This window comes from Hippoglossus hippoglossus, chromosome 8 (genome assembly GCF_009819705.1).
Source record: "Hippoglossus hippoglossus isolate fHipHip1 chromosome 8, fHipHip1.pri, whole genome shotgun sequence".
NCBI lineage: Eukaryota > Metazoa > Chordata > Actinopteri > Pleuronectiformes > Pleuronectidae > Hippoglossus > Hippoglossus hippoglossus.
This window is the reverse complement of record NC_047158.1, coordinates 15,006,280-15,031,031: the sequence shown is the minus strand read 5'-3', so window position 1 is coordinate 15,031,031 and position 24,752 is coordinate 15,006,280. Positions and strand designations below refer to the sequence as shown.

Below are 24,752 nucleotides of genomic sequence, written 5' to 3'. Positions count from 1 at the left end.
TGTGTGGGGACAGAAGTGTGTGTATTGGCGTGGTGAATGGGTAGAGTAAAATTAAACACATGATTTGTTTATGATCTGGACACATACTGCAAACAATCATGTTGGCATGTGCTTACAACATACGTGTTCTATCTGCTCCAAGTGTTTGTCATATGATCCTCATATTGGGTCTGGAGTGTAAGAAGTTCAGAGGAAATCCTAAATCCATAACACGACCATTCCTGACGGGAACATGCTGCCAAAATCTGGCCCAAAAAATTCATAGTACTGTTAACTGTACGTGAGTCTCTAATTCTTACTTACCAAATAATGCATATTTTATATATGTACACCATCACATAGAACATTACTGTGGTCTGGGTAAATATGCAAAGACTACACCACATTAAATTCTAATCATCTAAAAAATGTTTACTCAAATACAATGAACATCTTTATACTGCTAACATATTAAAATGTCTCACTGGGAACTACTACAACTGGGGTTGATAGATTAAAATGCATGTTTTTCAGACAAAGTACAAACAAAACAGGGAGTTTTATTTTATACTTAATCACATAGTCTTACAAAAATCCTTTCAAATAAAGTGAACATGATGAGCTGTGGCACCCCTGCCCCTGCGATCCGTTTATGCTACATGGTGAGAATTTTAAGGATGGTGAAAACATGGAACTGATGAAATTTTCACATTAGTTGAACTCTAAACTTCAAAAACAATATGCGGCTCTTTTCTAGTCAGCAAAGACACGACTGCTGCATAGCTTTGAGTTCACAGCAGCAGCTATTGAAACCATTCAAGAGCCGTCTGCTAAATAATGAACAAGGATAACAATGCTGCACAGAGAATGACTTGCTGTGCGTGGTTTTATAGTTTAGATTTTACAGTGTGTGTGGTCTACAGTGCTGTGTGTTTGTGTGTCACTTTGTCTTTTCCCCTGCTCCTGTAATTAATACTCCAACAATTGTATTTTTGTCCAATAAGTGCGATTTTTAAAGAAATTAGAAGTACAGGTAATACTATTTTACAGCAGGTACTCAATGGGTAGCTGACATTTATTTGTGTTTGACAAAGCAGAGCTACCAAGTGTGTGAGTGTGTGTGTAGATGGTATAGCACTATGAACATGCAACTGTGTGCACATACACTTGCAGAAAATGTTGTCATTGCCTGCACACACACACACACACACACACACACACACACACACACACACACACACACACACACACACACACACACACACACACACACACACACACACACACACACACACACACACACATTCAAAGTTCACTTTTTTTTTAATGATTAATAGTCAAAGCAGCAACTTTAAGTGTTTATAAGGACAAAACACAGAATGAAACAAACAGAGGGAGACAGATGAGATGAAAAAAAAACCAGCAAAGGAAGGCAATAAAAAAGCAAAGAACAGAAGCTGAGGATTGAAAGAGGAATGTACAAGCTTTCTCTCCTCTTTATAGTGTTCAGTCTCTTTGTAATTTTGGTCTCTCTCATGTCGGACATCAAACGACAAAGAAATTGTTTTTTTCTCCCTCTCCCAATTTTGTGTACTCTGTAATTATTAATCAGTCTGGTTGCATTACTGCCTTCCAGGCTCAGACAGACACAAAGGGTATGTGGAGAGGTTAAGATGGTTAAAGACAGAGAGAGGAGAGAGAGAGAGAGAGGAAGATGGAAAAGAGGATGTCACAGAAATAGCAAGTTTTGGAAACTTCCAAGGCAGAGCAGAAATGAAGTAGGTGCGTGTCGTGCTTGAGAGACGACAGAACGCGCGCGTGTGTATGGGTGTGCGCACGTGCAAGTATACGGCCCTTTGTTCGTGAGCCACAGCCACAAACTCTGTGTGTGACTGACAACTCCACTCAAGGAATGCACTATGACTAAGTTGGAGGTGGCTGCTGGGCCTATACCTCTGAGGATACACTGAAAAACTCACTGCAGCTAACTTCAAGTGTGTGACAGCCTGAAACATATTATGCTCTAAAGCTGAGGACAGCAGGTAAACACATGGCAACTTCAGTGGTTCCTGGGAGAATAATTCTGTGTGTGTGTTTCTGAATGCGTGTGGTCACTACAGCGGTAGACAGTGTGTCACCATCAATAACAGAGCGATGAGGGCGAGATGAGAGGACAGAGAAAAAGAGTCAGGGAGGCCTGGCAGGGAGAAACAGAGAGGGAAAGGAAGGAGAGGGGTGCCAGCGCCAGGGCGGCCGGTTGGCTTTAAATGGATCTCTGGTCAGAAAAGTGGAAGGAGAGGAGGTTCAAATTAAAGATGTGCCTTCTCTAAAGAGGAAGTCCTCTCATCCCTCAATGCTAAGCAGTTGTTTAAAGGGGAGGAAGAGAGGGAGGAAAGGAGAGAGGAGAGTTTGTGCGAGAGAGGGTGAGGGAGCTTCCGCCATCCAGCCGCCCTGGCAGACAGGAGGGGTGCAGGGATGCCGGTGTTTTCCGGACTATCCTGACCACAATGCCACGTGCTGCCTGTGTGCACCACATGCTGGATATAGACCCAGAACCTAATGTATATAAACATTCACATGCAGTTAACGCACATTAAAGTCAATGCACACAGAAACAACTCTTAATTACTTATGCAAATTTTCTTTTCATGTAAGCAGAGTATTTAAGAATTGTATGGGCAGCAATGTGGGTGGAGCAGCGCATGGAAAAGACTGACAAACACACTAGAATACACGCTTGCCTCTGTACGCCTCTGGTCTCTAGTATAAAAAAGACAGAGTGAGAGTGTGTGTACACGTGGTGTGTGCGCAAGTGCATGCGAGTGCCCGCGCATCTGTGTCTGTGAGCTCATCCAAACGGAATGATAACGAATCCACAGACACATCAAAGGGGCCTGGAAAAAAGAGGGAGCACATAAAAAGAGAGAAAATGCAAAACTGAAATATTCAGCGCCCTCTGAAGAAAAAAATAAAATGGGCTTGGTTTTCATCCTCATCCCCAGAGAAAGAGAGAGGGAGAAGAAAGAAAGAGACAGAAACAGACACAGAATAAGAGACAGACCACAAATAAGTGAACACAAAAGAGAGACAGCACAAGGGCAAGAGAATATTAAAGACAGAGAGGAGGAGTTGAAAAGAGAAGAGGAGAAAACAGAGAATCATTGAGTTTGATGGCTTTAAAATTGCCTACAAATGTGGTCTGTTTATAAAACAGCATTTCACAACAAGATATGAAGCAACACAGCCACATACACAGAGAACGAGGCTTCATTATTATCGTCACCGAATGCAGCATCAGGACGCGACAGTCATCTGGCCACTTGCTGGGAATTGTTTCTTCCTCAACTATTGCTACCAGCTTCTTTAAAAATAAATTAGCACTTCATGATTGTGGATTATTAAATTAAACTTTATCTTCACAATCATGATCATGCCTGTTATTTGTCTTACTTTTTTTAGTACTTATACTTTTTGTAAATGTGACAGATGACATTTCAATTAATCTTTACAAAGGGTCTCCTATGAAACATAGACACTCCAAACAGCGGGATAGAAACTGTGATTTTCCCTCGCACTAGTTAGTGTCCTACCTCAAAGCCAATTTAACACCCTAAGGAGAGGGAAGGATGAAGAGGAATCTGGTGCAGTCCGGGCTGACAGTACCACTATGTGGGTGGGTGACACACACACACACACACACACACACACACACACACACACACACACACACACACACACACACACACACACACACACACACACACACACACACACACACACACACACACACACACACACAATTTTATCTCTTCTTTTTAAAAACACAACTTAAGCTACAGCTTCAGTCTTGATCCAGCAGAGTGAGTTATATTTTCTAGTAGAGAATAGATCTCACTCATCACATCACAAACGGGGGGGGGGTTCTTGCCTTTGCTGTGCATTTAAATGCTATTTGGCTTTATGAATTATGCAGACTACAGCATAATATGCTAAATCAACTAGGCATGAGTCCCTAAAGTAAACATACTGTATTTACATATCCAAAACATTATACAATATTATACAATGGAAAATTAAGCTGGAAGGTTTTTAATTAAACAGTGAAAGCCCTAAAGACAATCTATCCGGATTGAGCTGTTTCAGAGTGACGCAGCCGGCTCTGGGATAAATTCATACTGACGCTGATGTTTGTAAGTAAGCTAGCTTACTGTGGAAATGTCAAATTTAGTTATGTGTGACAATCATGTTGGTATGCCGAGACATTTAACATCATTACACGATATGAAAATGTCAAAATATTAAATGAGACTAATTTTGAGTAATAGAAACTGCAACAATCAGATACGACAAATTATATCTGAATGACTAAATGTCAAGAATACTTTTTTCAGAGCCCAAACTCATTATCGGCTTCATTATCTTTCAGTATAATTCAATATTTGACAAAAGAAACACTGGGTAGACTGACTTCAAAGCATTAGACTCAACTGCAATAATACAAGCTTTTCTTGTTGATATTTTAGATGCTTGTTTTGGGGCTAGAATTTAAATACATTTAATAATAATAATAATATAAAAACGTATCTTGTGTTAGGATCGTCTCTGGAAATCAGAGAGTATCTGAGACTGTAATTGTCCGTTAACTCCGAGAGGACCCAGTTTAAGAGCGCTTTACTATTTTCCATTTGCCAGGTCTGTGGGATTGGATTGGTGATTAACCCAGCTCCATCCTCTCCTTTCAGTGCAGTTGCCACGGGAGTAGATATTGAGCCCCGCTGAAGCTTTTCAATATTCAGGATCCATACATCCACCTGCTCCTGCACCTCAGCACTTACTGGGGCTGCAGGCTGTGTAGCCCCTACTCAGCTATACCTCTGTGTTCCTCTCTCTGGACCACCACCCCTGCTTCCCTCCATCCCTCCTGTCATGAGACAGGAATGCTGAGAAAGATAAGACCACTTCAAAGACCCACACAGATGTCGAAATAGGAGTAAAAACATTAAACTAAGGATGAAGAGAATTAGTGAGAGAGTGGGTGTAAATTCTACACACCGTGACAGCGAGTGTGGCGAGTGTGTGCACTGGTTTGGACAGGCACTCTCACAGCCAGTAGCCAGTAGCCACTCATAAAGACGAGCACACTTTCCCTCCAGCTGCCTACAGTAGAGGCTGCTTCTGCCACTCCACACTGGAAACGATCAAACTGAGGAGAAGTTGCTGCCGAGACGCAGTGAGAGTTTCTTCAGCGTGGCACCACACCTAAGCAGGCACATGTTTTTATAAAGCCAGCCGGGCGCCAAGTGGCAGGAAGGAGGAGGAGGAGGAATCAGTATGGAAAACAGCGTTGAAAAAAAAAAATATGACAGCCTTTTCACCGAGAGAGAAACACTGTAATGTAGAAATTAAGTTGTTTTCCTTTTCCCCTACTTTAACCATTCAGGTGGTTTTTCTGATGTTAGTAAATCGTGATTTGGAGGTCATTGTTGCAAAAGCAGGCAAGCTGTTTTCAAATGAGCTCCCTCCATCTTTTTCCCCCTCTGTAGTGCATCTCTCCATCTCTATGCTAATGCCCTGTAATGATCTGAGGCACGATGGGATGAAAGAAGAGGAGAGAAACTTGTTCTCGGCACAGCTTTGTAGTGCTTTCTGTTGTTGTTGCTATAGTAACAAAGACCTGGAACTGAAATTGGCGCAGCGTTGCTTATTTGCATGGCAGGACAGGGTGATTTTCTTTTTATACTGGAAAAGAAAGAGTGGGTGTAAACCATGGAAAGAATGGGGTGTGGATAACAGCTACTGTATATACACTACATATGAACAACTATTGTCTGTTGTCACTCTGAGGACATAAAATGCACAGTGTGTATGTACTTTTGATGCACAATTGCTATTGATATGTTTGTGTTGATAAACTTAATATAAAATGTTATGCATCAAAATGCACACCTATCATAAGAAAAGGTACATAATGCACAGTGTCTGGCACACAGAAGGCACATTGAGAAAATCTACAAAAATTTAATTAAAATGTATAATCCATTCTTCCATCTGTACACAGACACACACACACACACCTCAGTGCGGTCTTCCTTTGACTTGCTTTGCCTGCTTTGAAGTTCTCCTGGATCACCTTTAAAGGCCGTCAGCGTTGCCACGGCAGCAGGCAGGTAGCAGACATCAGACTGCTTAGTGTGTGTGTGTGTGTCTGTGCGCGTGTGTTTTTGTGTGTATGAAGCCTGAGTACTTAATTAGCTAAGAGTCCAATGGGCCACTTGCCGTTTCTCAGTGTTTTATACTAAACGAGGGAACGACTGGCTCGTTACTGATACTACCAACAAGGATAATTCATGCGCCACTGGATCTGTCTGCTGTGTTTTAGCTCGTCCTCTGTTGTAGGGCTGACAATGACAAACAATAAGCAGGCACCACCGTCAATGTCCCTTTGCGATCCTTACGCAAAACTTGTTTTCATGTTCTTTCACACTGACAGAAACAAAAAGGAACAGCAATAGTAACTATCCTCTACAGCTTAACACAAATTCTTCCTCACAAAAAAATAAAATAAAAAATGATTTATCCTTGTTTTCTGATGCCTATAAAGACACACATTGCCTTGGGCAATTGATGCGCAAATCATTATTTGAAATCCACAGTGTCTTGGTTGCTATTATATTGTGATGAACAAATTTAAATTTCTCAGGGGGGGGTGGGGGTGGTGGTGGTGGTGGTGGTGGCACTGTGACTAGCCTTGGACATGCATGACCAATGAAATGAGGTTGCAGAATGTGTTCATTTGTGCAGAACAAACTCTAGTTTCATCAGGGAAAGTGACCTCTACTTGTGACCAAGTAATGCAGTTCTGTATGGGATTAATTACCAAATGGAATGTACTGACTGAATGACTCTTATATTCAATTTATACTGTATGACTTTCATTATCATGTCTCACGTTAAAGCTGCTTTCACATGTACGTGTACTGAAGTCGGGACGTTTACCTGGAATTTTCCAGAGGATCTGTATGTGAGAATGCAAATGTCTGAGTCAGTAGCATGTGACATTTTTGGGGAAACTTTTCCTGCCAGAGTGTAAAATATCTGGAAAATGTACAAATAGCCATAAGAATTGGCGATAGGAGGTTGTTGATGTGCTGTAAACAAAAACACTGATTTCCACAGCTGAATATAAACATTATGTCCTGCCTACCGCGTATGCATATGGGAACGGCAAACACAGGAAAATGTCCGTCTGAAAACAGCTTAAGAGTAACATATTGTCTGTTCAAGGATAGTAGTATTTTTCGTAATGATTACATTTATTATTGTTTGGACGGTTTGATTTAATTAGTAGGATTAGATTTGATCGCTCTTCTCACACAAACAACACAAATGCCTGCTCAGACATGTGAAGTTCTGATCAGTAAAACTTCTCATCAGTTTCCAGCCTCTCTACTCAATCTGTGAGTTACAAAAAAGATCAAAGGGTGTGTGCAAGGGCTGGCTTGAAAAGCCAAACTCCACCTTAAATCAGAATTCATACACACTTCTCTTATGATCAAAGGCTCAAGTCAGTAGACATAAACAACTCTCCAATACAGTTTGAAGCCACTAAGTTAAGGCTAAAATGTCTGAAAGTAATAATTGTATAATAAATATCATGCTTCAGTAACATTATATACGTTGGAAATTTCATGACCAAAGGGGGTAAATGTCTGTACAGACACTAATGAAGTAGAAAATGTGCCAACAGACCTGTCAAACAACCCTGGGCACTGTGTTTGTGTGTTGATGATGCTATGAGACTTTGATCAAGTTTGTGCACTGTGTTTTCTCTCACACACACAATCACACGCACGCACACAAGTTTGTGCAGCTATCCTTATCAGGACTTTGCATTGACTTCCATTCATTGTGGATAGCCTAGCCAAAAAAACACAAATACTTCCAATTCATAACTAACCACAATTCACTTCTGACCATTAACCTTAAACAGGACCTCAGAAATGATGTCTCTCATTCAGAATGGGCTTTGTTCCCCATGACGTCCACTGGTGCTGAAAAGCTCAGTGTTTATACTGGAAAAGGTCCTAAAGAGGTTACAAAAACAAGTACACACACACACATGCATGCAGTCTCCCTGACAGTCTTCCAGTCTGCTCCATCATGCAACAAACAACACTTTAGACTTGGCCCTCACCACTGTACCTGAGTGCATCCTCTAGTTTGGCTATCTTCCTCTTAGCCTCTGATTTCTCTTTCTCCGCCTCACTGTGGACTGCTAAAACCTGAGAGAGGGGGGGGAGTAAAAGAAGAAGAGGGAGAGAGAAAGAGAGAGAGGGAGAGAGAGGTGTAAGTGAGTGCAACAGCAGACACCATCAAGCATCACTCAACAAAACTCTCCTGCCTGTGACCTTGTGCATCTGGTCTCGTCTCTTCTCTCTATCACCCCATCAAAACGTACCATGTGAGACTATCTGCCTGCACAGAAAGGGCCTCTCACTCTGGATGTATGGCAGCCATATGGGCCCGTCTTATGTCCAGATACCATACTCTGGCCCCCTCCACATATTTCATTTAACACTCCTGCGGAGTGGAAAGAGGAATCTTTCCAGAGGAAATGAAAAGGAAACTGAACCACTGACTTCTCTGTCTTTCACTTTTTATTTAATCTCATGTCACCTTGAAGAAAAACAAAAAGTAAACGTGGAAATAAGATGCAAGGACAGAATAAAAAACAGTCTACGGCTGAGGAAAACACGACAAAGCCACAGTTTCTTCTTTCAAGAGGAATTAATTTAAATTCTCTCTGACCATGAAATATAAAGTGGACAGAGGCCTGTTAAGTTCTTGCAGGTGTATCAGTCAGAGGGGCCCGGTCTTTAGCTATGCCAGCCTACCACCAACACACACATCGTAATTGTGGCACTTTGAAGATGACCCAGGTGCAGCATGGTCTTTAAATCTGATCTTCATCCAAGACGTCTGGCCTGGTCTGGTCCAGCTCAGATCTTTAACAATGGTCTCCATACTCTTTGGTTTATGACTATGAACTATGGCTTTGAAGAGGGCCTCTCAAAAAAAGAACTGGGTGTAATTTAAGCATAGGACTAGGTACACTGACAGTGCATGCTTCAGACAGTAGAATGTCCATTTTAAATGTTTACCAAGTGACAACGACTTTATTTGGATTTACTTACGACTCCTGTTCTCAAGTTTCTTCGCATGACGACTTGTAGCCAAAATTATTAAGTATCCAAGCTCCTTCATCCAGCCTTACATGTAGCTCTTAATCATGGCTCTGATTTTACGAGACCAGACATAAAGTCTAAAAGTATGGGGAACCAAAAGGAACATGTGACTCCATGCTTTGATCTCCACTTGACCGTAATCACTTTGTCCAGGGCTTTTTGATCTAATGACAGAAGCTGTGGAGCTCAGTTGATCAGAGGGAGCAAGTTGAAAACTACCTTTTTCTCACAGTGGATCTGCAGCTCATCTTTTTCTTGCTGGAACTTTATCTCTTGATCCTGGAGGGAAGAGCAAGCAATATGGTAATGAACGAGTGATACTGTGACACATTTATACATAAACAATATATTGTGTGAAAGACTTACTTAGACACACACACTTCACAAAGACAATCACATTCTAACCTTAGGCATATTCATCACTGGTATTACCATGGTGACGGCAGAAAAGATGCATGCTTTTTGTGCATAGATAAGTTGTACATGCAAACATCAAAATGTGCACCAACACAGATTTAAACGTACAATATGTAACTTCAGCCACTAGGGGTCTCTCAATCGAAACAATAACAAAAAAAACAGTTTGATGACACCGTGAAGCAGCGTGGGATCATGGGAGTTGTTGTCTACACCACTACTGCTAATGAAAATCTACCTGATGTGACTCAGGTAAAAATCCTGTTTACGAATGAGGTCATGTATTAAAGTTTAATTCGCGTAAAGCAGCCTACGCCGACGAAGTGACCCATTACGAGTGACTAATACAAACAGTGGAAGGTTAAAAACAGCAGACTAGCAAAATGGCTAACTGGCACGGAGTGTGTTTTTCCTTTATCATAGGTCATTTGCCCCGGAGGTTATAGCAATGACGGGCAAATCCACGGGTAAAGAGGTTATGACGCAATTAAAAGGCGACCAAAATAAATCCTGTTACCTTTCATAACATGGGGGATTTCTCTGGGTTTGAACATTGTTGAAAATATTTTGGATAATATAATTAAACAAGTCACTCAGATCATACCCTGGCTTGCTGGTGTCTTCGATGTTCACTGTCCTGCAGGTGCTGTTTGAGCAGAGCCACAGTTTTCTCCAAGTCTTCTATGACCTCCGACGCCTGGATGAAAAAAACAGGGAGGAAACTGGTTAGGAAAAATATAAATCAGTGAATTTGCATCAATAAACAGTAGATTTATCAGGTCAGGGAGGGGGGTTTGTGTGGAGGTGATGTGCTTATGTGGACCTTAGCGGTAGACAGAGCATGTTCCTGAAACAAGTGGCTCATGTCAGTCTCGTGTTTGGCTTGGAGCTTCTGATCGCTCTGCTCCTGCTGCTTGCTCTGCTGCACCTTCTCCTTCTGCAGAATCATGGTCCTGTGGTAAGTGAAGAACTTTATTCAGACTGCGTGGTTGGATTATTAATACACACACACACTCACTTACTCCTGTTCCCGCGTCAGTTAAATCATTAGAGTCACTTAACTTTCTAATTACATTAGTAACATGTTCTCAAACAGCCATTTTAAATTAAAGGCATTGTAACCATGTATCTATACTTGGTAGATTGTTATTAGCTTTCTTTCTTTATAATTAGCTTGATAGGTGTCATATAAGTGAAAGCAGGTGTATCCTCTTCACCCCTCTACATTTCTTGACCCCTTTCTCTCTCTCAATTTCACATGTCAAACAGCTCCAGACCGTCTGTTGGCCTCCTGAAGTTCAGCGCTGATGGATGCAATGTGGATCTCCAACTGGGCCTTCTCCTGTGACACCTTCTGACGCAGCGTGTTGCCCTTTTCCACCTCCACAGACTGCTGTTTCACCCGCAGCTCCAGCTCACGCACCGCTTGTTTCTGGATCACACGGATACACAGAAACCAATGAACCATCCAGCTTGAACCACTGAAGGCACTAAGCTGAGAAAATGTCATGTCAGGCGACTGCGTGGTCCCATAGTCACACAGACAGAAATCTGGTTTGGTTTAACACAATACCAGATATTGAGAGCTGTTGGTGGTAATGTGATGTATAAAGCAGCAATGTGGCAATAACGGCAGAGTAAATATGGAAAAACAAAAGTTTTACAAAAATATTGGCTATGCAAATGTTTTTCAGCAGAAAGATATTTTTGTGCCTCTATTGATGGAAGTGAGACAACAGACAATCAGGGGGAGAGATGGGAAACGACACACCCAACAAGGCCACTCACACTAGGGGATGTTACACTGTATGGATGGTAATATACAAGAAAACACCTCTGCATATTAGGTACATATGTACATTTATATTAATGTCAATTGAGTATATGTATTAAGTGGCACAAATGAATTGAAATTTAAGCACTCTACTATACACTAATCATTCTCATTACTGCCAAGCAAGACTTATTTCAGTGTTTATTCTGAATGCCAAAAGTCCAAAGGATACAGAGAGCTTCTTCCGGCACCGTGTTGAGGAAATGTCCCCTCTCTGCATACTGTCCCTCAGCAAGAGTGAGTGTGTGTGCACATACGGAAACATGGAATGCAGTGTGGGCAGGCTGATAAAGGCGATGACGGGGCTCTGATTAAAGATGGAGAATGCTAGTAGATCTGGATGATGACAGAGTCCGGCGACGACAGAGGGTGAAATGACAGGAGAGGAGGAGGCAGCGGTGTATTTGAAAAAGTATGAGAGCAGCGCTTAGCGAGGCCGCTGAGAGAGATTTTTTGTCTTTGTGTTAACAGCGTAGGGTGCAGAGGAAAGGAACAAGGGGCCTGTGTTGTGCTGGGACGCGTGCTGACACTTAGGTTTCTGGCAGGAGATGAGAAGAAGCACCTCTCCATACCGACGCAGGACTGGGTACACCTGGACACACTCAGTGGGAGCAAATTATGTGCCTTAATGAGGTATTTTGGAAGAAGAATTACAAGGTGTGAAAGGCAGACTACATACGCCACATTGTAAGCCCTGTTCCCCTTCAAAGTTTTAGAAGTGATTAAGTGTTTGAAGATGAAAAAAGAACATGTATTAACAAAAAAGATTCATACAGAGTGAATGATGACCTTTTACAGTTAACGTGTCAGAACTAAGGCCAGCGGCTGCCTGCAACACTCATCTCCTGAGGCGTGTGTGTATGAGTGCATGTTGCGTAAAATAAGTTTTAGAGGAAGAACAGTAAGTGGAGGAAAAAAATCTGCCAGAGGCCACGAGAAATGGAGACGGAAGACTTGAGGAAAAACCAAAAACCAAAGGCCCCTTTAAGTTTAGTTCACTCAAGATCATCAATACTGACTGTGCATAGGGAGGTTTGTTTGCAAAGTTTTCTAAAGCTGTTACCACTACACAGAACGATATGATTACCTATTTGTATGAAGACTTAATGTAATTTAAGTGTTATTAACTATTTTAGTGTGTAAGACTACAAGTTAAAACAATCATCAATGCAAATGAAAGCGTTATTGCTGCTAGTGAATATTTGCCCACTGCACAATATTAATAACATCATCATTAACAGCCATTTGGATTTGGAAGTGCATGTCAAGATGTTTGGCTGGCAAAATAAAGAGGTAAATAGCCGCTTGTCTCTTCTTTAAAAACATCTACTCAGTCATTCTGTCTGCTCTGCCCAGTGCATCGCTTACGTCCAAAAATAACATCTGACATATCTCTAGGCCCCGTGTGAAATCTTTGATCTGCGTTGGATAGAAATCAAACCAGGTATTGATGGGAGGGAGCGCATTCTTCATTTCACTGTTATTAAACTAGATCCAGTGTTGTGTATTTGAATGAGCATGAATCATCAATGTGTATTTGTCTTGGCTTGCACGCGACACATGTGACCTGTGCAAACTTTTCACATTCCGCCCTGGGTATGAACTCTTATTAGTGATACCCCCCCATAGTGAGTAGCAAAGCAGACCCCTTATTCAGATGAGCATATAGCGCCAATGACTGTACAAACCAAGTATTCGCATTTGATTCATTGGTAATAATAAACTCAGGTTTTCTGACAAATCTTGAAATTTCTATAAATAACAAAAACAAGTCAACAGAGCAAGAGACAATATAACCTTGACTTTAAAGGTTAAGGCAACAGTGGTGTAATAACTCAGCTATGAAGTCCACTTTGAACATCCTATCCTAGGTGTGTGTAGGTCAGCCCCAAACTCAGAGCAGAACAGCAGCTAATTTTAAACGACAGAGGGCTCTTTTCATTCTCTGGGGCCTTGTCTGTCTTTAATTATTAAAAGAGGGGCCTTACCACCGGCCCTGCACTGTCCAGTGTTTGATGTCTTTTAAATGTGGGCCTGCTGACAGATTAAGGCCAGCAGCAATGTGTATGTGTGTGTGTGTGTGTGTGTGTGTGTGTGTGTGTGTGTGATGGTTATGACAGCCCATGAATGCTGATACTGACAACACTATTTATGAAAAAGTGCATTCAACTGGCCTCTGGTGTTGATGACCTGCACTGACGAAATGTACGCGAAAAACACCTAAAACCAAAGTCTTTTCACATGACATCAAAGAAGAGGCGGCTGTGGGAGGTGCGGGTAAATATGTGTGAACATGCGTCTTTGAGCTGCCATGACCAAGATTTAATACACACTTGGATCAAAGACCTTTACGAGGATGACAGATATAAGATATGAGAGTCATTCTCGCCCAGACGTTACGGGATGTCTCGTCTCATTTGCGCCATGAGGTGGCTTGGGCCACTATTTCAAAACTGGAGATTTGATGGATGTTTAATTCTTAGAGCTAAACGACCCGTGTCATCACCCAGATTTCAGTCGAGGTGAAATCATGTCAAATGACGTCCAAGTAAAGTTAAAATAAAACAAGTAACACTTAAATAATGTGAAGGGGAAAAAAATGTATTAAATATCTAATTTTAATCTAAAATAAGCTGAAGTTTTTTATGTATTTATTATTTACATGAAACCATCATAGGGACTTTTAAGTGCTTGATTGCATAGTAATGAAAGAGTATCAGAAACCACACTATTAGGTTATAGAAATTCATACAATATCAATACAAATACTCAATTTTTAATGCAAGTGCCTCTAAACTACAATAAGCACAGTACTTGAGTAACTTTTTTTAACATTCCACCACTGAAAATAAACACACACTGATGCTGTACTCACAGTGGCCTGTGACCGGGCGTTATACTCTGCCTCCATCTTAGCCAGTCTGTGGTTGGTGTCCTCCAGCAGCTCCTGGATGCTCCCAGTGTGTTTCTTCTGCAGCTCAAACTTCTCCTGCTCCAGCTCTGTCACAGCAGCATGCAGCTGCAGGAGCATAGAATAACTATCAGTCACAGATTCCCTCTCTTCTCCTCCATTCAAAGGGATTAAACACCATTATGTGTCTATGTATATTTTTCTATTACATTTGTAAAAAATTGTTCCACACGGTTGCTCATGACACCCTAACTGACCTCAAAGAGAGTGGAAATTTCATTAGGATCTTATTGAACAGCAATAGCATGATATGCTAGTAAAAACACAATTTACCCAGGACAGAGAGCATTAATATTTCAGCACAAAAAAAAACAAATAAAAAAAAAAACACTAACTTAAGCACAGCATGAAAGAATCAGGATTTTTTTCTAACAGTACAGTAGGGCCTGGCTGCTTGCAGTGAAGTCTGCTAGTCTCATGCTATCAAACAGTCTTCCTTTAGCTCAGGGCTGCAGAATATCCAAGCCCTTCCACTTTTCCTCGTACCTTCTTCTCCCACTCGTTTTTCAGGGAGTCGGTGCTCTGATCCGACATCTTCTTCAGCTCAGCAATCTGCTTCTCTTTGCTCTCGCAGATGACCTGGGATTCCCGCAGCACACTTTGAACTGTGGGAACGCACACAAACATACATGCACACAGAGCAGTCAGGCCCTGCCTCAGGGTATGTACACAGATGGACACACACATACACACAAACATATACTTGTGCTCATTGTAGCGCTGTCAGTAAATCAGTCTCAATAAAGATATTGCTCTTATCAAATGGCCAGTAGCGCTTGTCTTTGCCAAGTTCATATGGTTCTCATCAAATTTTTTTCTGAGACAGGTGGAGGATTGAAGAGGAGGAAAAGGCAGGAGGAAGAAAAAAGGCACACATTATGCGATTACATTTTTGGATTGAGCAGCACAGCTGGAGAACGTCACTCTACACCAGTTCAGTCTCTGGAATTGCAGCTTTTGGGGCTTTTTGCTCTGAGTGTTCAGAGACACTAGTATAAACATCCTTCCAGTTAACCCTGCCTTTCTTGCAACCTCTCACCTTTCTTCTCCAGCTTATGGATCATCTCTTCTGATTCCTTCTGCTTGGCCCGGTACAGGCTCTTCATCTCCTCAATCTCACCATTCTTTCGGTTCAGGATCTAAAGAGAGAGTGAGGGGGAGCGATTTCTTTAGACATACTGGAGAAGATACAGCTTTTTTACTACTAGAAAATGACTATCATGTATACATTATGATGGTTCTTATTTAAGTGTCAGTGTCAAGTGTCAATTCCACGAGAACCTATCAAAGCTATTAACCAAAAACTATCAATTGACCTGTTTTCTGTACAAAGTCTGCGGTCACTCTGTGCACTGCAGCGATGAGCTAACAAGGCAGGAAGAAAATCTACTAGCACGTAAACATAACGCGAACACAACATGCAGATTTTGTATTTTTTATTATCTCCTCAATTATGTATTCTAGTTTATCTTGAGTCATAAAATTTAAGATTGGGTTATTCATGAGCACATGGAACATTTACAATGCTTAATTCGCTGCATGACCCGACAAGATGTCAGCTTCCTCATGCATATCTAATCCTATAGAGAAGACGAGCTAACTGAGTGAAATGATGACTGAGTGAACCACCTGTGCTAAGGCGCGATGAGGCGACTGCATCTGCTTGCTGCTGCCATCTGTGTGTAATTAGATAAATTAGACCATGGAGAGTTGGAGCTCCAGTAGAGAAGGACAGTTTAGCACTCTCCACGTCGAGGAAGATGATGTCCTGGCTCAACTGTATAATGCACATATGCAATACATGTATAACGTTTAACTGGTCTAAGCGATTGGTCGAAGGATGTGTTGTGCAATATCACGTTCATTCTGCAATACTTGCTTCTCATAAGTAATTTCCTATATTCTTTTTATATTCCTATTTTAGTTCGCTATTTAGCTTGAAGTTAATCCTTTTATATTTTTACATTTTGTAACTTATCTTACCTGTATTTGTTAAGTATTTTGTCTTTCTCCGCATTACACTATTTTTGAACTTAACTTGTGTTTTTATATTATTATATTATTATGTATCTTATCTTATCGTATCATATTTTATCGTATCTTTGTGCTCAGTGTGGCAGAAAGCATATTTTCTGACAGGTAACAAGGGTGGGTTTCTTTCTAGTTTCTTGTAAAATACTAGTCTAATCCAGAATCACATGTACGTTAAGACTATGTGCAATCAACTGTCCTAGTTTCACATAACTGAATTCCACCCTCACACTGGAATGAAATCATCTACTTAAAATGTTAATCTCAGCCTATTTTTAACCATATCTGATAAAGGTATTGATGTATCCCATCCAATTAGCCAGACAGGATAAACAGACTTGATGCTACAATTTTCTGGCTGAAATGGCAGAAAGTAAGAGTGATTATTCTTCTGTCAGGAACTGACCCTTGGAAGACTTTATCTCTCCCGCATTTTGTTTTACCCAAGTGCACTTAGTGACCAAGCCTGTCATCCTCTGTGTGAGTGAGATAGGGGAGATGAAAGCAGGATGGGCCGGCTGGAGTAAAGTTCACAGGACATTTAGGGAAAACCCAATTTCTTCCATTTCACCACCCCAGAGAGTGTGTTGTCTTTTTAGGGGTCCACCAAGTGAGGAAATGACACAGAGTCACGTCCGGGGAGAGTGCACTAGACGGTGGGAAATGACAGCTTTTACTGTGCCCATTTCAGGCTTTTATAAGCCTAATGCAGTGGGAGTTCAGTCTGGTTGTCCGTGGCTTTAACCATTAACACCAGTTAATAGAGTAAAGAGAACTGAACTGGAAGAGTAAACACACCTACAAAATCTGGGGTTAGAACATAAGTTTACTTTCTGTACATGCAGAAAAACAGACAAAACTAGAGGGGCACTCAGAGAGCACATGTCTCTGCAGAGACCCAACAGTCCCCTCATGAAACCACATTTAAGTTCACCAGATCAGGATTTTTATTTGGATCTGCACCAAATTCCACACACTCTAAATTTCACTCCACCAAAACATGACTGATTTTGTTTCATCTAGATCCATGAATTATTCTCTGAGAAGTCAACGACATTGTTGAAAAACACCCAATCTCACCGCACCAACATTTAATGGGTTCTTCCAAGTTTCATGTTAATCTGTACAGTAGTTTTTGCGCAGTTCTGCTAAGTAACTAACAAAAACATAACCTCCTTGGCAGAGGTAAAAATCCACAACACAAATGGAATAAAATCACAACAAAAAGCCTCTGATGTTCCCTTGTGTACCTTGAGGTCTGCAGTTAATCTCAGATCACTTGCCTGTTGAGAAAATTAACATAAAGATGTGTTTCTTCACCTGAGGTTATGTTTCAGAAATGCACATACTACTGATCCACAACCATTAGCTTAGAACACCCGCCTGGTCCCTCATTACCCTCTCCATTTCAAGCAGGGGGACAATGACCAGTAGCCTTTTAGCAGCCTCTACATTATTCATAAGGAGACTAATTAAAACTAACTCTTTGCTTTCTCACCTTCCATCATACTCGTTAGAGTGCACCCCAGAATCACTCCACTTTGAAGCCATTACAGGGAATACTGGGTAAAATTCTGAGGAAATTAAGTTGGACATAACTCGCAATCTGTATGTAATTAAAGAAAGACGAAGGGAGAGCGAGCTAGCTGTCATCCTGTCTCTTGTCAAACACAAAGAAGCCATGGGCATCTGAAAGTGGAAAGAAAATTTGAGAGTTTTTTTTTTCTTATTTATTAAAAGCTTCTGATGCAGCAAAGGAAAGTCATAGCGAGGATGTGACAGATCCCAGGTGCTTGATCTGCAGCCTAACTGATAGGCACATAGCGTGAAATAAACCAGCTTTACTGTTATTCCCAACAGCCGACAAAGAGCTTTGAAGAGATGATTATTTGTGGGATGGGGCGATGAGAGGAGAGACTCTGTGCTTTTCCTTTTCATTAACCACCAAATGGGATCAAGAGACAACGATGGGCATTGTGGCACAGGTTAACTAGATTTCATGAGCTCTAGACTCACGTTAACAGCTCTGCCTGTCCAGCTGTTGAAGAATAAATAAAATAGAATAATTTACAGCTCATTTTATGTTTTATACCTCAATATAAACCAGTAACTATAAAGACTCATTATCAGCATACAGCGGACATCCTACTGGGCACAGCCTTCTTTGGATTTACATTTGAAATTATAGTTGCCTGATGAGATTGCCAAATGCAACCAAAGAAAAGCAGTAATTGTCCAGAATTGGATTCCGCCATGGTCAGACTACGCCCTTCCCTTACAGACTCTGACTGTAGATGCAAACTGAAAAAAAAAAAATACAAATACCTAAGAAGATGACACTAGTGTTGATGTGCCGTAAACTTAAATGTGATTTTTGCAGCAGAAATTATACGTCATGTCCTGCCTCCTGCAAGCTCTACCCAGTTGCCTCCCTTTGCCTGAATGTACCGTTAATGTTCCTGTTGTTATTGTTGTCAACATGCCTGTTGAGCATAAATTCTCTGCTGCGTTATTCACATGTGGGACAAACACTGGGAAATATCCAGAGCCAATTTTCCAGAGTTCATGTCTGAAAACATGTTGTGATGGGGGGATTGCTAAATTTCAAAATCGCTAACACGTAACAACAACAACAACAATCCATGCCTGTTCACAGTCAAGTCTACACTAACTACGGCCAGAAATCACATATTGGTTGTGAAATGTTCACAGTGGTAGTTGTTGCTGGCAGAGAATCCACCAGCTTTCAGTTTGGATTCTTACTTTCTCAACATCTGCATCGTGTCTCTGCTGCATCTTCAGTTTCTCCTCCTGGTGCTTGGACTCCAGCACTTTGATCTTCATCTCAATCTGGAAACACACAGAATACCAAATGTCATGTGTGTAACACTATGAACCACTTTTAACTCTCTGGAGATTCAGTTTGCCACCCCCCCTCCCAACTATAAAATTAAGTTGCTAAGCAAAAAACACGTGTTAAGTACAAGCAACAAATGCTGTTCTAGAAAGTTCTACGTTGAGATTTGTGTCCCAACTCTTTCGAGATGTGCTTTGGAAAAACACAAACAACCCATCATCATTTAGAGTGACAGGATAACAGAGATAACATAAATCAAGATGAGAGTAGATACACTCTGTCCCGTCTTCCACAGGAATGCAGCTGATGATGAAATAAACCACATTAACATTTAAAAACATTTATCAATGCACACAGCTTAAAAAACCAGTGTGAAGCTGAGATGTATCTACCTCGTGTGTGTTTGTGTGATACATTCTTCAGTCACCCTATGGTAAGAACAACAAAGTGAAAGCCTGTGTGTTTGTGTGCTTGTACTCCTGCATACACACAGCAGTTAAACACGGAGAGAGTGGCTGTTTTGATTTCAACACAGTCTTTTCAGAGGATCAAATGTTCAGTGCCGTCGTGTGCATGTTGGAACAGATCTCCTTCAGCCAGAGGGCTTCCCAGTGCTAGTCAAATAAAAAACCCTAATGACCTATTCATCAAATTCAGTAATTGACCAAGATAATTACAATCCATTTTTCATTGTCTACGGTCTTTTTTTTGTACAAAATGAGTCATTAGTGATTACTGGAAAATAATTATCACATCTTTGGCAACACAATATTACTCACAAATGTGGCCTGGCCTTGTGCGGCAATCACTTTGCATGAATGCACTTGTCTGCATAGAGACAATAAAACCGAATGAGTTTAAAAAATTGTTCTAATTGTTAGATGACGAAGACGTTAAGAAAATTATACACAATATTTTGTAATACAATTATTTCTATTCATTACCTCCACCAAGGAGGATATATTTTCATCTGCGTTTGTTTGTTTGTCAGTCTGTTCATGAGGAGAATTATAACTAAAACTAGTGGATGGATTACCACAAAACTTGGAAGGATGCGGTAGGTATCAGGAAAGAGATAGTGTGTACAATTTGGTGGTGCTTGATTGAATTCAAATGGAATGTTGGGCCTTGGCCGAGGTATTAACTCAGAGTGCCATTCTAGTTTTGCAAAAAAAAAATCCCATTTGCTTCCAAATACACATATTTCGTCATCTTCTTCAAGCTAGTTTTTCTAGCTTGTTTGCGACGAATCACGCACGAAATGTTTCTCCTCACAACCACACAACACATGGAAATACAAAGAGAACCTTTGACGGAAAGATAACTGGCCATTTGCTTTGATGTCACAACTCACGTTTAGTCACTGTCTGTTCTGGTGTGTTAATCAACCCTGGAGCACGGTGACAATGCTCTTCCTTTGAAAGTGTGGTTGTGTGTGTGTGAACATGTCAGCGGTTAACAACGTCCCGAGGCTAGCTCTTGTTTGTTCTCGTCATCAAAACAATTAAGTAGAAAATTCCCACGACTTCACTTGGCACAGTCAAACCACATTAGACCGTCTCTCGGTATGAATCAAAGAAAAGCAACTGTGATAATAGACCAAATAAAAATATAATTTAATTACAGTATGATTGAAGTATAAATATTGACTTAGTATAATTAAGACATCAACATTATCCTAGACGTTGAGGAAAAACAATGTGTATGCATGCTATGGGAGTGAATTGGTGGTATCTTTGAAGCCCATTGTGATTTTTAAATGCGTTTGTCAACAAAAAACAAACTGGCGCCTAGATGCCGCTCCTCATTATTACACTTGAGGTACATTTAGATGCCGCATCCTTGACAAAAGGTCTGTTAAATATTTTGTCGCTTTATTCATTGTCTTTTTTCTTAAATCACTGCCATTTCGTATGAATTTGAGGGGTCCACAGGAGACCTGTCGGAGTAGAAAGGAAAAAGCTAAAGCAAGCGTGTGAAAGATAGGCAGAGGGAGATGCTGCACCGATTGAAAAGCAGAATAAGTGGAGCCCTGATTCTGCAGGCACCTGAAAAAAAACAAAAACATGTGTGGGTGTCATTTTCTCATCCTTTCTTCAAATGCTCTTTGGAGAAAGTTTGTCAAACTAGATCAGGGGCGTTTGAAACTTGTTTATAAAAGGCGTCAGTGAAGAAAGGAGGAGGAGGAATGTCGTACACCTAAGGCTTCTGAGATGTCTTCAATCAGCCTAACTGGGTGGTACAGCTTTTTTCCCTCTTCTCTTCTTCTGAGTCGTAGCGAGTGCTGTAAGATGCCAAGTTTTTTGACACTTCACTCTTGAAAAGATGTGAGGGTTGGAAGGAGTGGGGGGGGGGGGTATGACAGAGGGAATGCGAGAAGACGGAAACAGTTGTTTTTTCTGCTCTCAAAGCCAGCACGGGGTCAAGGCCTTTTTCCTCGGGGAGCTGTGTTCACAAATCGTCTGCTAACTGTTTGGGCTGCGTAATGCAAGGTTGCGTCTGTGAATCTCCTTTGTCTTGCCTGAGATGTACAATGTCTGCATCTTTCATCCTCAGTAAACACAGATGCTCCAGGATAGTTGGCACTCTGCTATCTACTAAGGAACAGCTACATTCCATTTCCATTCTCTGATGACAGGTTAATTTACTGTAGTCTGCACATATAGTGAGGCTGGATCAAGACTTTGGATAAATTTGAATCATGGCAAGTTTCAGATAAGGGTAGTTCTAAACAAAGTAAAAAGGTCATTAGTCGCTCAAATAATAACATTAAGAACATAAAAATTAAGGAGAGAAGACAGAAATACTTGAAATGCTAACTATCATTATAGAACACTGTTGGTCCCTTGTGTCTCCCAGCCTGAAGCACCATCTTGCACACCAAACTACAGAACTAGCCCTTAAAACTACTAAGGCTCGCTAGCCTGCTCTTGTTTTAGCTTTGAAAAGCGATCAGATAAGAAAGGCTGTGGCCCTCTAAATCACAGGCTGAAGGCTCAAGCTTCATCCCAAAGGATCCACAAATTAAAGAGACTGAATCATTATGGTATCGGCGAGCAGAGGGTCTGATCCCCAGTCAGGGGCTTGTGATCATTAGAGTGTGACTGCTCTACTTTAACACATTCATTTACCCTGCAACGCCTGCTGCCAACAACCCCTCAGGCCAGGCACCAAGCAGGTACATATAAATACATATATTTCATCAGTCTGTCAGTATCTTTAATAAGCTCATGACTCGGGCCTATGGCTAAGCCTGAGTCATCAGTCTCTATTTAATTGAATTTCCAAATAAAGACCCAGCCCTCATAACGCTCAGCCGTGCTAGGGTGTGCTAAAGGATTAGCGGGACTTTGCTGCTCCCGCGAGACATTTTCCACAACTCACCCATATGCAAACACCCTGTATGAGCTAAGTGACTCAAAGCAATGGCAGCTAGTGGTGAAGTTTCTCAGCTGCCACTCATTTTTCCATAGGAAAAGAGCAGTCAGCATTCGTATCAGGGCAGTCGGTAGCTTTGCGTGAGGATGTGCTTGGTGTGAAAGCTGAGATGCTCGTTAAGCCACCGCCGGCTTAATGACATGTGGCCTGTATAACACTTTAAACCTGGGTAAATTTTCAACTAGGCTTTGGGGATTAGAGGGAAGTGATGTCACTGTGATTTCCTAGACTGGACCTAGACAGCCACGCAATACCAGGGATGGACAAGTCTTTGATGGCTCTATTGGAAAGCTTAATGTGGCTATTGAGGATGATATGGTTAAGGTGGGACTGATGACTTGGATCACTTCTGCAGAAAAATACTGTGTGTGGGTGTGTGTGTGGTCACAGCTGTATCCTGTGGGGTTCAGGGTTCCAGAAATCCATTTAACACTCTATTAATTGCTAATGGTGACGCAAGACACATGATCACTGAGGGCATCTGAAATGATAAAAACTCACTAGAATAATAAGTAACATCATATCACTACCATCTGACGTCAGACACCTCACCAAAGACAAGCAATGCCAGCCATTACATTAGGAGAGGCCAGTGTGATGTGTGTTGTCCTGATATGAAAAGGGTTCTTCATTCCTATGATACAGTATCTTTCAGTAAAAAGTCCACTCATTTTATTTTTAACACACATTCTATTTCTATTGCTCTGGTTCCATTCTATTAAAAACCTCTATAAGAGTTAGACTACAGCAGAAGTGCAAGAGACTGGCACCAGTGGGCAAATTGCACAAATATAAGCACCCTGGAGAAAAAACACCAGTTCTGCACAATTTCCTCTCATTTCCCAATGTGTCCCTCCCAATGTTTCGATGTGACTTTCCTGAACTGGTGCCCATACTGAGAGTATTGTGGCCTCAGTGGAAATGACATGCCAGTACAGTTTCCTACAGCTTCCATACTAAGAATTAAGCTCTGGTTCAAGGCCAGCTATACAGTCAATGCAAATCAAATACACAAATCTTAAAAACATGAGGGGAAATATATGCACATCAATGTAACAATATTTCATGTTGGAGTTTATTCAGCAATTCTCTGACTCAATACATCCATCCATCCATTATCTATAGCGTTTATCCTCTGAGGGTTGCACTGGGAGCAGGAACCAACCCCAGCTGACACTGGGCGAGGGGCGGTGTACATCCTAGACAGGTTGCTGGCATAGTGCAGGGTCAAGACACAGAGACAAACAACCATTTACTCTCACATTCACACCTACTGTCAATTAAGAGTATGCAATTAAACAACCTCAGATCTACATGTCTTTGTACGGTGGGAGTGGGCCAGAGTACCTAGAGAAAACCCACACAAACATGGAGAGAACATGCAAACTCCACATAGAAAGACTGGTCCAAACCGGGATTCGAACCAGGAACTCGATATTAACATATACTGAACAATATAAGCTACACAATACTATTTATTCCAGGGATATTCAATCGGGTTGCATTACTAAAGATTGCACTGGTGTAACTAATAAACTTCTGAGATGTGATAAATTTATATTCCCACCACACACAGCTGTATCAAGCCAGTGAGTCTGAGGAAGGATCAAACAGCATGGGACGTTGTTTTAATGTTTTCGTATTGGTTATGCTTGATTCAGCCTCAGCCCACAGGTAGACAACCCGACTGGGTGGATGTGTAGAGTGTGTGTCCACGCATGCAAATCCTCTTTCAGCAGTCAAAAACTGAGCTTTGCTTTGACAGGCCTATAAGGACGACTGTTCTTGTCCATCACGTCCGTGTGTTTCTCTTCCTTTCCCCTTCTTTCTGCCTTCATTTTCTGCCCTCTCCCGGTGAAGCTGATGTAACTGACTGGAGTGCTTTCCCCAAGCAGACATGAAAAGCCACGGCTATTACAGCCAAGTCATGCTCAGTTTTATATTTAACAGTGCAAGTAAAGGCGGATGGTGGGGGGAATG

The 24,752-nt window shown here is 41.3% G+C and overlaps 1 protein-coding gene across 6 annotated transcripts in view; it reads right to left on the bottom strand.

Annotated features, from left to right (window-relative positions):
* Positions 1-24,752, bottom strand: part of cep112 (centrosomal protein 112) — a 96,441-nt gene that overhangs the window by 57,383 nt on the left and 14,306 nt on the right. For all 6 annotated transcript variants that reach the window (XM_034593779.1, XM_034593781.1, XM_034593783.1 and 3 more), the window contains 9 exons: positions 19,241-19,327; positions 15,486-15,585; positions 14,933-15,051; positions 14,351-14,494; positions 10,919-11,073; positions 10,465-10,594; positions 10,246-10,338; positions 9,444-9,503; positions 8,182-8,261 (listed from right to left, as the gene is read on the bottom strand). In XM_034593779.1, coding sequence (XP_034449670.1) covers positions 8,182-8,261; positions 9,444-9,503; positions 10,246-10,338; positions 10,465-10,594; positions 10,919-11,073; positions 14,351-14,494; positions 14,933-15,051; positions 15,486-15,585; positions 19,241-19,327 — 968 coding nt within the window. The remainder of the gene's footprint in view (positions 1-8,181; positions 8,262-9,443; positions 9,504-10,245; positions 10,339-10,464; positions 10,595-10,918; positions 11,074-14,350; positions 14,495-14,932; positions 15,052-15,485; positions 15,586-19,240; positions 19,328-24,752) is intronic.